Genomic DNA, 13,361 nt, shown 5'->3' on the forward strand with positions numbered 1-13,361 from the left:
CTGATATACATAAAATATAAACAAAGCCGTAAACGTTAACGTCTATGAACCGATAGATTTGAGCCTGTGACTTTCCGCACGCTAGTCCGACTCATATAATCCCGTTGCTCTATTTTTCACACACAACTTTGACCATCGTTTTTCGCCGAATAGAGTAAAGAACTTACATGTAAGTGCTCACTTTTGGGACAAGCTCAAATTCAGCTCAAAATTCAGCGTCTTTGTACTTGCCGTTTAAGCTGTGAGCTCTTTTATATATTTATATAGACATATTCAGCTCGCTTGAATATATATACAATTGTGAAAGGTTCCATATAAATCGTATACATAATATGCAATAATTTAGCAAGAGTATTTCATCTTCGTTAGCATACGTAGCAGTATTTTTCCTATACTTTATGGCTGCTTGGTCTGGGTAACAAATCAAAAAAAAAATTGCCCAACCCAACTGATTGGCAGGGTAAGTGTCGTAATCGGGAAAAAAAAGTCCATTAGAATTGGAGCCCGGGTGAAGGCAACCACATATAATTGATAAATATGGGTATATATATATAGATATATACATAAAATATGTGTAAGCCATATGATTAATGGTCGTGCAATACCCCAATGTCTGTTGTAAGACAAAATAATTGTCATCAAATGCCTACTTAACTACATATTAATATATATATTTGTTGTTCTCACAGACATTTGGCCAAGTCATTCGCATTGTTCGACCTAACTTTGACATACTTACTAGGATATATTGCGCCTAGAATCGATAAATAATATCGATTTGCCGCGCACCAGGGGCAACAGCTAACAAACCAAAAATGCAGGCAACGGACACAACGCGCATACGCCCCGTGTGCCAGCAAATAACTAATGTATTTGTGTGCGTGTGTGTGTGTGTGTGTGTGTGTGTATGTGTGGGTGTATATTTACACACATCAGCTGTAATTAGTTTACACAGCGTGCGCTCAGAATTATTATTAATAAGCAAATGCATGTTTACATGCTGCATACTGTTGGCCATGTGGCTAGTTGGCCGAAAGAAAAATGTTTCAGCTATTTACTTTGACATCGTGTTCAAGTTGGGTAACAATGGAGTTCAAAGAACTTTACTATTGCCCACTGACGAGAATCTCACATGTTGTACTCTGTGCGAGCATTGAGAAAGGGTATATCGCTTATATCCACTAGGGGGGACTTTGATATCCTGCATTAAGCATGCTAAAGAATTAAATTTTTTGACATTTTCTAATCACAGTTTGAAATTGATTGTCTTGCTGTTGCAATTTTAGAGTTACCATTAAATTCAACAACTTTAGCAGTTAATCTGACTATATCTCTAAATTTAGCAGGTAATCTGACTAACCAAATTACCAAATTCGTTATATACTCGAGTCACCGTTTAAAATTCACTGCTTTAAGTTTACAGTTTTAAAGTAATCAGAGAGAGTCTATTCGACGCATTATACACTACAAACAGGGTGTTTTTTAGTCGGTCGCAACTTTTTGACTTACTTTTTTTGTGCGTGATATTTGATATTTTAACATAGCTTTTAAAGTTTTTACTTTATTTAGATTTATTTTTTCTGTTTTTTTTTTTTTTTTTTTTATATAACTAATACTCATAACATGCATTTATTCTAGACTTTACACGGAAATTAAGCCGAGTGGAAAAGTACGACATGAATTTGTTTTTAGCATAGGCGCAGCGTCAATAAGTAATATTTTGTAAATACTAAACCTTATAATAAATTTATGGCTAATCAATGAGTGTTTGCAATTATTATTAGGCATTAGATATAGTACTGATTATTTATACTTATTTTAAGATACGTTTTATGTGCATATAAAACAACTAGTCTACAGATTATAAAAACAATAAGACCCTAGACAGTTTGGCCTGCCATTCTGTGGTGGGTGAAACTTGTTGCTGCAAATGAAAACAAGAAATTATACAATTAATATTAATAAAATAACAAAAATATTGTAACAATTCATTGTGCTTGATCTAGATAGCTTTGTGTTAGACTCCATCAACTTCGTTTTCAAAAAAAAAAAAAAAACACACACACACACTTGTAGTCTTTATAGATATGCCTTATAAGTTACAGCAAACAAATAAATATTTCGGAAGTATCGGGAAAGAAAATCTACGAAAATCGAAAACTTTTTACGTTCGCTTGTGTTAAATTTTGTTTATATAACTCTTTGCTCCTATTGCTTTTTGATCGAGAGGGATATTTGTTTTTAAGAGTGACTGATAATGGATGGTATGTTTGGAAACCTGAGCCAAAGATTTAAGCAGCTGAGCAATGTGGAGGGCAAGCGTATGGCCATCAAGCTGGTTGGATTCTATGCCATGGGCTGGACGCTGCGGAAGTTGATCAAGTGAAGTAAATGAAGCTATATATGCCTAACAAATTTGTGTATATATATAGCCAGTCCAAATTTTGTGTGCCGTTTCATTATGAGCATTTAAAGCAAATCGTTTAAATATATTGCTTACATCAAAATCACATGTGCAGAAATTGGCTCGACATTCTAAAATCAACATTCAGATTGGTTTTTGCTTAGTCTCAGGGTTTGCTCTCTACCGAAAATTTGCTCTTTATGACGCACTTGCAGCAGGAGGGTATCTTGAAGGGCTCATTGGCCACCTCGGGCTGGCCGCTGCTGGCATTATTGATGGTGGCCAGATGACGTATCACATAGTGCTGCTTGCAGACGGGCACATAGTTGTTGGGAAAGCTGTCCAGAAATTGGCAGCTCTCGCCCTCGTGACTGAAAGAGAAATCAAGTTTTTTGATATCCTTTTAGCAGATTAAATTAAATCTTGCACTTACTCGCACTCCTCGATGAGTATGCCCTGTTTGAACTCATCCGTGTTGACTATATACTGCCAGGACTGATCCAATCTCTGGCCCAATTTTGGGTACAAGTACCGCACATGGCTGTTGCACAAATACTGCTCGTCATCGTTCATTCGCAGTCCGAAATCCGTGGGCTGCGGCTCATCGCTGAAGAAATTGGCAAAGCGACGCGACAATATGCCCTTCAGGCCGGACAAATCCGGATAGTTGTTCACCTTGGTGCAAAAGGAGCGACTCTGATTGAACCCATCCACGCACTGCAGATCCCCCGTATCGATGGTTGGCGCCGGTTGGGCTGGTCGATACTTATCTATAGAGTCGGGAAACACGATAACTGGACGTTATGCAAGCGCCAAGGGAGTTGAACGTGTATTCGAGCATGATATTGTTTTAGTTTGTTAAGTTGTATCAAATGTAATTGGTATAGAAATGTTTTTTTTTGAGGTAAGCATTGATACTCTGTTCGCAAGGTGCAGAGAGGCATATTTGTTTTGGTCTTGCTGCAGAGTTTGAAACGTGACATTGAAAAATATATGCAAGTACCAAAATCAATCTATAAGTAGGTTACAGTTTAACAGAAATTGGCTTAGTCAGTGTTAGTTACGAACTTATATAGAGTATAGAGTATACCCATTGAAATCGTTTATCCCATTATGCAGTTAAAGTATTCAGATTGTGGATCGGCTTCGTAGTGGCTACCTTAGACTCAGTCTTAGATTCACCCATCCAATATTCGACATTTTAATACACATTAGAAATGTTCAAAATGAACCTTAGAAATGCATTGTTTCTCAAGTCACAAAGGACTGCACTCGGATTACAGTTTGAAAGCCACCAAATCAGTAATCCAGACTTAATAAAAATGTTTAAGGGGCTTATTATCTCAAAATACCGTTTTAAAGCACTGTATTCGGCTTACAGTTTTGAAGTCACACACAAATATATCCTTTCATATTGGAACTCTATTCTGCTTACAGTTTGAGACACATCCAATGATCAACAAGCTATAATTCCCATTCAAGTAACAGTTTTAAGGACACTGCATTGGGATTACAGTTTTAGACTCACGAGCGAGAGAAGCAAAAACAGTTTTTCGATTAATTTCAAATGCTTTTGCACTGTGAACAGAGTATTAAGCAGTCGGTTACACCAGACTGCAATGTTTTTACATAACTTGGGCTACTCACTGTCTGAGATGGGGCGACGCGGCTGCTGTGGCTGCTGCTGCTTCGGCGGCTGCTGCGGCGGCTGCTGCGGTGGCTGCTGCTGTGCGTTGCTCTGCAAAGAGACGATGGGTTCATTAAAGACAAGATTCAGCTTGCCATCCGGTGAGCGTTGCACTTTGAACGACTGTTGCTGATGATTCAAGCTTTGATATTGATGATAGTGCTTGGGCTTGGGCTGAGACGAAGACTGAGACTGGGTTTGAGTGTGAGTGGGTGTTGGCCAGGACTCGGTTGCCTGGTGCTCAGCGGATATGGGCATGATGGATGCATCATCGTTCGTGGCCGTCGTCTGTGTGTGTAAATTTTGCGTTAGTTATCTCTGTTTTCGTTGCCTATTCATTTTTTATTTATTTATTTATTTTTGGTTTTTTTCTTTGCTAAGCCGAATCAAAACGAAGCACACACAACACACAAACACACAGAAACACGGTTAGTGGACGAGTTGATGAGTTGATGTGAAATGCGGAATGTGGATCCGATATGATGTGCGGGTGCATCCTTACACTTACATTAAAAAGCATCAAACCATGGCCATCGTTCACTTTGAATATGGAACGAACTCGCTCGTCAATATCCTCGGCGGGCAGCTGCAGTGAAAATGTCGAAACAAGAAAGTGGGAAAACGTTTAGTTTTCAAATTGTCAAGGGCACGCACATTAGAAGTAGAAGAAGAAGAAGTAGAAAGAAAAGAAAATAGAAAACCCAAAGAACAGAAAAACGCAACATATACATATGCAACATTTAACATTTAACGCATTCAAAATTAATTTAAACATTTAGGACAAGCAATTCGGGGCAGACCTCCACCTCGCCTGGATCCTGTTGCGGCTGCTGCTCCTTGGATAGCGCCTGCTCCTGCACCTTGGTGCGCATCATGTTCAGTAGATTGTCGGAGACAAAGGACATCGTCTCATTGGAGCTGCTGTTGGCCTCTGCAGCGGCTGCCTCACTGCGTCGCTTCGACATTTCGCTATTGATACAAACTATCTGAAAGATACATGTGGAAGGTTTTTGTTTGCCATTGATCAACATTGCCGACTGTACACGAGTAGAGCGTGGAAAGCGGAAAGGGGTAACTGGAAAGGGGTAAGGGGGTGGTGGGAAAGGAAGAAGCAAATAAGTTAGCGATGACTGCCGCAACTGCTAAATGTTGCCCAAACACTATTTCATTTGGCAATTACAACAACAGCAACAACAATCACAACAACTGCTTTTCGCCGATGACACAAACCGATCCGCGCTTGAGTAATCAGCATATGTACATATGCGTAAGTGCCTGGCGACCATAGGTTATGATTATACGAATACTTGGGTACTTGGGTATATACATATGTAGGTAGTATATGGTATATAGTATATAAAGTGTGCCATGAAGGAAGAACTAGAGAATGATTTTATTTGTTTCGCATTTATATGCACAGACGCACATTTCTCACAAGTTTAGATATATTATACCCTATGTACCCTATGCAAGGGGTATTGTAATGATGTCAGGAAATGCAGCTTTACTGTAAATATGTATTCCTGATCTATGTCAACAGTCGAGGCAAGCACATAGCTTGCCTGCCTCAATGCCAACTGGTCATTCACCACATATAAAAAAGTTCATCAGATCAACTCACTATATAATATGACTGTATAGATATGGAAGCGTAAAACCTTTACTTTCAAAGAACAGCCATTACACTGCGAAAAAGAAGTCAAATACTTTGTTCGCAAATAAAACAAAAACAATCTCAAAATCTCAATCGCTTAAATATTTAGTTATTTGCACTTGATTCAATCAATATACAAATTTATTGCACTTAAAATATTAAATTCAAATATATTCCAATTTCTATTCAGCTTGAACCAAAACGCAACTTTCTACATATTTCTCCGTGTGCCGCGAGCTGCAAAGTCTTAATTGCATTTAATTTTGTTTACCTCGCCTGACTAGGCAAGGGTATTTATGCGTCGGCAATAACTTGTCTTACTTGTATTTTTTGTTTACCTCTTTGGCAGCCTCTAATATAATTGTTATTTGGCAGCTGCCTTGCATGTGTCAACAACAACAGACAACAACTTAATAAAAAACAAACCTAAAAACAAAAAAAAAAAATAGCTATAAATATATAACAAACAAAATAGCTAACAAAAGTCAAAACAGAAGTTTTGGAAACTCACAAAAGTCGCTGAAATGTGTGCGCACATTTCAATTTGCTTAACCTGGGCTTTAGCCTGCCATAAAGTTTTCTTATAAATCTGCCCGCCCACTTCAGCTCGAGCTATAAATAGGCTTAATTAAAGGTAATAAAATTGATTCTGGCTAGATTACACAAATTTCTTCTGGATAGTTTTTCCCAAGCAATTAACTGCCGAGCACAGCAAAAGTACATATCAAATCGATTTATCTTTTTATTTATAATTAGATTTTTCAACTTATGAACTTTCTTTACGCCCTACAGATAATCTGCTCCAGCCAAGCGTCAGCCCTTTGACCCTGCTTCGACTGATATCGCCTCAAGCGCAGTGATAAGCGTGTGGCAAGTATATATTGAAATTGTTGGAAAACTAGTCTGTTCCCCAACTCATTTTGAACATGTTTGCTGTTCGGATATTCAAATTTGTGCAAACAAATTCCAATTGGAATACAATTTGTAATTAAGTTTCTAGTTGAAACATTGTTATTGCACAAATCAATAAACTATAAAAGTCGTGTGCGAGCTGTCTGTCGGGGCAACTATTATTGCAATACCCATTCGAATGCGCATTAATCAAGTTCACAGTAAGAAAGTTGTATGAAATTAAGGTGGGGAAAAGTGGCGAGACGAAAAACAGGATATATGCCCTTTAATATATATATAGATATATGTGTGTATTATGATCGAGCGTTATATACACCAGATGCAGTTAGCTTAATAAATTTATGTATATGCATTAAAATATTTATGTTAAATGTTAGCCACAACCATTGATGCACATTCATATTTTTTCAAATTTATTTAAAAGGTAAGAGCAAAGCGTTTTATGCAAGCTTCAGCTATAAAATAATATAAATTATAAACATTTAAAAACTCACCGTGGCGAAGAGCGCGAAGAGCAGCAGCATAATTTTGATCAGTTTCCACCACATGGGAGGCATTTTCTTATTAGCTCTACGATTTTTTTTGTTTTTAATTAATATTTATTTACAAAAAGATTGCCAAGTTTTTACAGGGTAGCTGGTCGTCTGTTTTGAGACACGTTTGCGGGCAAGCTTGTTAGACTGTGTGTGTGTGAGTGTGTGTGTGTATTTGACTGTCTGTGTTTATTTTTATGCGCTTTACGTAGTATATTTAATAAACAAACTGGCACGACTAAAATGATTGCCGGGCTTTATTTGCCCGCTGTTGTAGTTGTTGTTTTTGTTTTGACTGTTTTTTCTGCCTCTTTTTTTTTTTAATATTGTAGTTGGTGTCGAAGCTGCTTTTAGTTGTTGCTGTCTTTGTTGTTGTTGTTGTTCATAAATGTTTCCAGCCGCCTCTTTGCTTATTCCGCTTTGTTATTGTTTCCTTTGCACAGTGCCTGCAAACAGCTACCGACGACACTTGAATTAGTTGCTTTGCTTTTCACTTTAGTATTTGCTGCTTCTGATTTTTTATTATTATTTTTTGCTTTCGAGATGGTTCGCAGCCCGTGGTGTTGCGCTAGGCTTGACCTTGCCTAAAATGAAGCCCAGTTGGCGCGATGCAAGCGCTTTTAAGCAGCCGTCTTCGCGTCTCCGCGCGCGTGTTTTTTCCCCGGTGGAATATTTATAGTATAAGTCGTGTGGGAGACGCGCGTCTTTGATAATAAGCATTAATATTTAATTTCAACTGCACATGAGCTTTAACTGTTTGGCGGCGGCGGCGCGAGCGAGAGCGAGAGCACACAGCAACTGGCTACACACACGCTTATCGTTGCGCGCGACAAGAAAGCAACTGAACGACAAGTTGAAGCTCAGACAATGTACAAGTGCAGCTTTAAGCAAAGCTTAACGCAAACCATATTGAGAAGGAGAGAGATAGAGAGAGCGAGAGAAAGAGTGAACGCTTGGCGGCAGACCGGCAGTGATCGCAGCTGTTACAGCTGTTTTTGTCTATGCTAGATGCTTACAGCGTGACGTCACTATGTAAGCTGTGTCGTTATATGGAAGCTCTTGAAAATTACCAAGAAATACTTAACATACGTAAGAAACCCAAGCTTATTTAACAGCAACGCAAACAGCTGTTTTACAGCTGAAAGGAAAAGTGAAGCTTTTGGCTTAGCATATTGCTACACTAAACAGTTTATCAAGCTTCACACACACACACACAACCACACCTACATTACAGAGCGCGCTTCCAGCACGCGTCACCTGGCGCAATTGGCCAACGATCTTCGAAGCCACTTAGCGGGTTCTCTATCCATTGGGAAAGACGATTACTCATTGGGAATATCCACACTCATTGTTAAGCCGCAGGCGTACAATAAAAGGCATATTGGCAAAAAAAAAAACAAAAACAAAAAGGTAGCACTGACGTAGCACACTCAAAAGTTAAATATAGTCAGAATTTAAAATGCATTTAGTCATAAACTTCTCGACTTGCAGAGGCCTCTTACGTGGACTTGATTTTTAGCGAGTGAATAATAATCTTAAGCTTGCGTTCCAAGTATTTCACAAACATATTCAATCCAATTTTAATTGAAATACTTAGAATCGGCTATCAATGGAAACTGGCTGAATTTGTATAGATAAGTCAATAAATAGATATTAAATAATAAATACATTTCATAATTTTTGTTAATACTTTATATCTGGAAAAATAAAATATTTATGTGTACAGATCGGAAGATAATCATTGATTGTAATTTTCTCTGTTATCGTTAGGTTGATGATAGCATTAATTTTCTTTATATTCGTTTAAATTAATTGAATTTAAAAATTTTTACGTACATACTTTTCTTATCCAAAAATTTGATAGCAATTTTTATATTTAGCTAGTTTTATATTTTAAAACAAAACACATCAAAAACAAAATATATATACTTAGATTTAAAATCGTAACTAAACTAAAGAAATTAAACTGAGGCTGCCAATTTCGGTCACAGAAAATTATTTGTGCATACTTTTAGGGAGCGCAATTTTGATTTGCATATTTTTTGGGTGCCTTCAAATTAGTGCAACAAGTGGCGCGTTTAACTAAAATTTGGGGCCAATTACCAAGTAGTTAACAGAAAAAACTGTTGACCTTTTAGTTCAGAGATATCAGAGGCAACAACAGCTTCGAGCCCATTAAATTAATGGACCCGAAAAAGGCCTTATACTAATTTCAACTACTTGCCACGCTCTTGACTATTTGGCTAACTGCTGAGCCAGCGAATGGCCAAAAAAAAAAGTTAATACTTATAAATTAGCTAGGAAATGTCACTATTTGAGCTCATTAATTAGTCACAGCAGACAGATGCGAGAGCAAATCGAGAATTATTATGAAAACCAAATTGCGGGGCAAACTTAGCGAGAAAATGGTGAAATAGCCATGGCTCGTAATATATGCTGGTTTATGCGATCCGACAACAAAATGATAAATAATGAAATTGCATTGCGCATTCAATGCAAATAAAAACCGATAATAATAAAAAGAAAAAAGCACACAAGCCACTCGTAAAGTTAAATAAAACGAGCTACAATTAAACCGCCAGCTGGAAAAATGTGGACGCACCGCGAGTCGTCGTCGACGTCGTCGTGTGGCAATTGCAACAAATGCAATTCCAGCAATGACAGCAGCTCGACGACACGCAATGCTGCCGCTGCCCAGGTGCTACCGCACATTTACCTACGGCTCGGCAATAAATTCGCAGGCAAAAGAAACCCCCAGAGAACCGCCCAAAAAAATACCCTTCCAGACTTATTAGCAAATATGCTATTAGATATGTTATTTAAAAAGACCTTAACTTTCGACTGAGGGTATAGGCATTAGATATATCTAGAGAGTATAGGCATAAGATATTATAAAATTTTAAATTTAAGACAATTAACATTGAAAATTTTCAGAATGATTTTCGTGACCTTTCCATATTTAAATCTTTTTATTTAATAATAATTTGAATATTTTTATTTTGTACATAAAATTTACTGCAGCCGGATGAAGCTTCGATGTACAAAAAAAAATTTAAAAATAAATTCTTGCATTAAAAACTGTTTGAATATTCGATTTTTATATATATTAGGAGTAAGGTGAAGCTAGTGAAAAACAATTTTGATTGAGTTATTTTAAAAATTTTCGATCATATCTAAATATCATATCATATCTAAATATCATATATATATTGCTCACTCATTACTGACTGTAATAAAAGAACGTATCTGTTTCAAGTCTGATAAAAAAATCTTCACAACTTGAATAACAACTAAAAAGAGACTAAGAAGAAAGGGGACATGCTCATAGCTATATGCTTATGGATACATATACGTACTTTAGGGTGTCAAAGTCATCTTCTTCTATGCGCTACACGCTGCATGACAAAATTGTAATACAATGCGCAAGGGTATACAAACTAAACAGCTGGCATGCGGCAGGATGCTGCTGCGGCGCCTCCAGTTAGTCAATTTGTCAGCCGGCAATAGGCGATTGTATCATCGACTGGATTAGCTGCCACATTCAGAGGCACAATGTATGAGGATAGAGGCAGTCGCATCCGCGGAATGCCGACAAAGAAAAAAAAACATATCGATCTGGAGCTGGCGCAGACGCCGCGCGCAGGCTTTCACTTTTCGGCAACAACAACAACAAGAAGCTCAACTCATGGGCTCCAGCTGCACGATCCTACAGACACAGTTACTCAGCTGGAGCTGGACGCGACTGTGGAAATTTGATTATGCGATGGCGGCGGCCACTTCCGCTAAATGGCAAAGAAACGAGTCCATTTCCGAAATTTAATTTTATTTCGATTTTCGTCGTTCGGTTCGGGCAGCGCGACTTTTGAAGTTGAAGTTCATTGCGCAACGCAACAGGAAGTCCACAAAGTCGTCGGGGATGCCATTATCATTTCTTTTTTTCAATTTTTTTTTTTTTTCATATTTTATTTTTTTTATTTTTCTAACGTTGCAACATTTTGCAAGTGCTGTCAAGGCGAGCGCCCGGCCTGTTATCGCATTTCTCGTTACACTCTGAAAACTTTTGACAGACTTTTTTTCTCTGCTCTGTTCATTTTAATTTTTATTTGGTTTTCAATTGCACCACGTCAATTACCGAAACGAGTGAGTGAAAAATGAAAAGCCGCTTTTTGAGCTGCTGCATGGCAACTATTTAACAAGAAATCGAAGCAATTGGTGCTAAGCAATATGTTATGCATTTTATTTGCATGACTGTATTTACGAAAAGTAGATGGAAATTGGGTAATTTTCTTTAACCTTGTTTTTAAATGACTCACAAAATCTGCTTCCGGATTCTGTCATTTGACAGCTTTTTATACAGGATCTGGTTCGATACTTGATTTCTTATATTCACGAAACTTTAGAACAGAGTTGGAGAATAGAGCATCGAGAAATATATTAATTCAATTTAATTGTATCCATACATTAGGAAATCAGGAAATATACATAAGTATTAATTCAATTTGCATTTGCATGTTTTGACGAAGCGAAAACGTTTGATTCCGAGTCAGAAACAAATTGATTTTAAGGAAAAATATACGTTTCAACAAAATTGAGACAGCTAAGAATAAACTTGTTATTTATAAATACCAATATAATAAATATATTTAATTTGATAAGAAATATGTATAAAATCGAATATATATTACGAAAAAAGGGGGTAATTTTTTTCACTTTTCCATATTGTATAAGCTTAGTTAGACCTGTTAAGCTGGATTAAATGTACCTCCCAAGCTAAACAGAGACTTTTTTAAAAATATTTAAAAATAATTAAAATTTCTAATTTGATTTTCAATTAATTTTTCGATGCCCTTTTTAAAAAACAATAAAATGGCTTCAACTCTCATTTAAATTGAATTTATGCAATAACATAATCCCAAGGTAATTATCAACCAACTTATCTGAATATTCCAACAATATATACTAACTTCCAAACCTCACTCTAACCTGTAAAAATAATGCATTACTCATAAGCTAACTTATACATATACCCCAAATTACAACTAGATCTTGTAGATCCTGGCCTCAGTAGCCAGCGCCATATTTTTGTTAGATTAGATATAATTTTAACTAAACTATCTTACATGCAAATATATAATAAACAGCTTGTCAACGCATAAATATGCATCAATTATGTTTTTTTTTTTTGTGAGAAAATTGTTAAAGTTTAAACTAGATTTGATTGCTTCCTTCCTGCCTTCCTGCTGCACTCGACCGGTTTGACGGTGTCGTATACGTAATTTATTTGATTTTTGTATGCCATTCTTGCATTTGCAGTTTGTTGGACATGTGAAGCGTTAATTTCATTATTATTATTTATCATAACCAGATGTGCAATCAGCTGAAACTGATGGCCTGTGCCGTAGCCAGTCGCTCGTTTAGCGACTATCGATCCGGTTGGCACACAATGGTCGGCCCGGCGCTATGGTCAAAACAAATCGCTGGAAAACAATTGTATTTCAGCTCTCGGAAACTCTGCATAAGTTGCATGACTTGTTGACAATTCAGTAAGCAGCTGAATAATAAAACAATTGAACGGGCAAATTGTTGACGGAGCTAAACTAGACGCACTTTGAAATAAACAGAAATTAAAACAGTTCATAGACTAAAAGAAATGAAAAGTTGTTCAAAAGAAATGCAATAAACCTTTTGTGATCTCCAGTAAATCGATTATCTATGGGTTATGGCCGGCCTGGCAGTCAGTTGCAGCTTCTTGGCTTGGGGGCAGCTAGCAAATGCCTCGAGTGTGTGTGCCAACTGCAACGTTTATTACATGAGAGGCCTCTTTTATATCCTGTACACATGAAAAATGGGTATGCTAAGGGCGCAAGTGAGGCTGCTCACTTGATTAAGCCACGTCTGTTTGACTATATAGATATCGATATTGAAACATGCTGCTCCCATCGTAAGGTATATAAATTCTCAATCAAGCCGACGAGCTCACTTGACCTGAACACGTCTATTTTTCTATATTTAAGAGCTTTTATTCTTTGATAGGAAAGCTGATTGCACTTCTGACCGCTGTCAAATCAATATACATATATATCGATAGGTATCGATATTGAAGCAGGTGCTTTTTAAATATATCTAGAAGATGTCTTTAACTAGGGACTTAAATTTTGGAATAGCTGGCTT

The 13,361-nt window shown here is 37.1% G+C and overlaps 2 protein-coding genes across 17 annotated transcripts; one reads left to right on the top strand and one right to left on the bottom strand.

The window, feature by feature from the left end:
• Positions 1-1,596: 1,596 nt before the first annotated feature.
• spz (Spaetzle domain-containing protein) lies at positions 1,597-8,039 on the bottom strand. Of its 16 annotated transcripts, none has more exons than XM_070207047.1 (8): positions 7,152-8,038; positions 4,892-5,077; positions 4,600-4,677; positions 4,206-4,379; positions 4,052-4,142; positions 2,838-3,174; positions 2,614-2,775; positions 1,597-1,924 (listed from the first exon to the last, which is right to left on the bottom strand). In XM_070207047.1, exons 1-8 carry the CDS (start codon positions 7,212-7,214, stop codon positions 1,855-1,857), a joined length of 1,161 nt encoding a protein of 386 aa, XP_070063148.1. In that variant the 5' UTR covers positions 7,215-8,038; the 3' UTR covers positions 1,597-1,854. The 16 variants fall into 16 exon arrangements, 14 of the variants coding, with proteins under 14 accessions (XP_070063148.1, XP_032291171.1, XP_032291172.1 ...); XM_070207046.1 differs by having other exon boundaries at positions 1,598-1,924; positions 2,838-3,198; XM_032435280.2 differs by having other exon boundaries at positions 2,838-3,198; positions 4,052-4,379; positions 4,898-5,077; positions 7,152-8,039.
• On the top strand, positions 2,060-2,507 carry LOC26530893 (uncharacterized). Its single transcript, XM_015172353.3, has one exon. The coding sequence runs from the start codon at positions 2,258-2,260 to the stop codon at positions 2,384-2,386; it is 129 nt and encodes a 42-aa protein (XP_015027839.1). The 5' UTR covers positions 2,060-2,257; the 3' UTR covers positions 2,387-2,507.
• Positions 8,040-13,361: the final 5,322 nt, after the last annotated feature.

The sequence above is a fragment of the Drosophila virilis genome, chromosome 2, assembly GCF_030788295.1.
Source record: "Drosophila virilis strain 15010-1051.87 chromosome 2, Dvir_AGI_RSII-ME, whole genome shotgun sequence".
NCBI lineage: Eukaryota > Metazoa > Arthropoda > Insecta > Diptera > Drosophilidae > Drosophila > Drosophila virilis.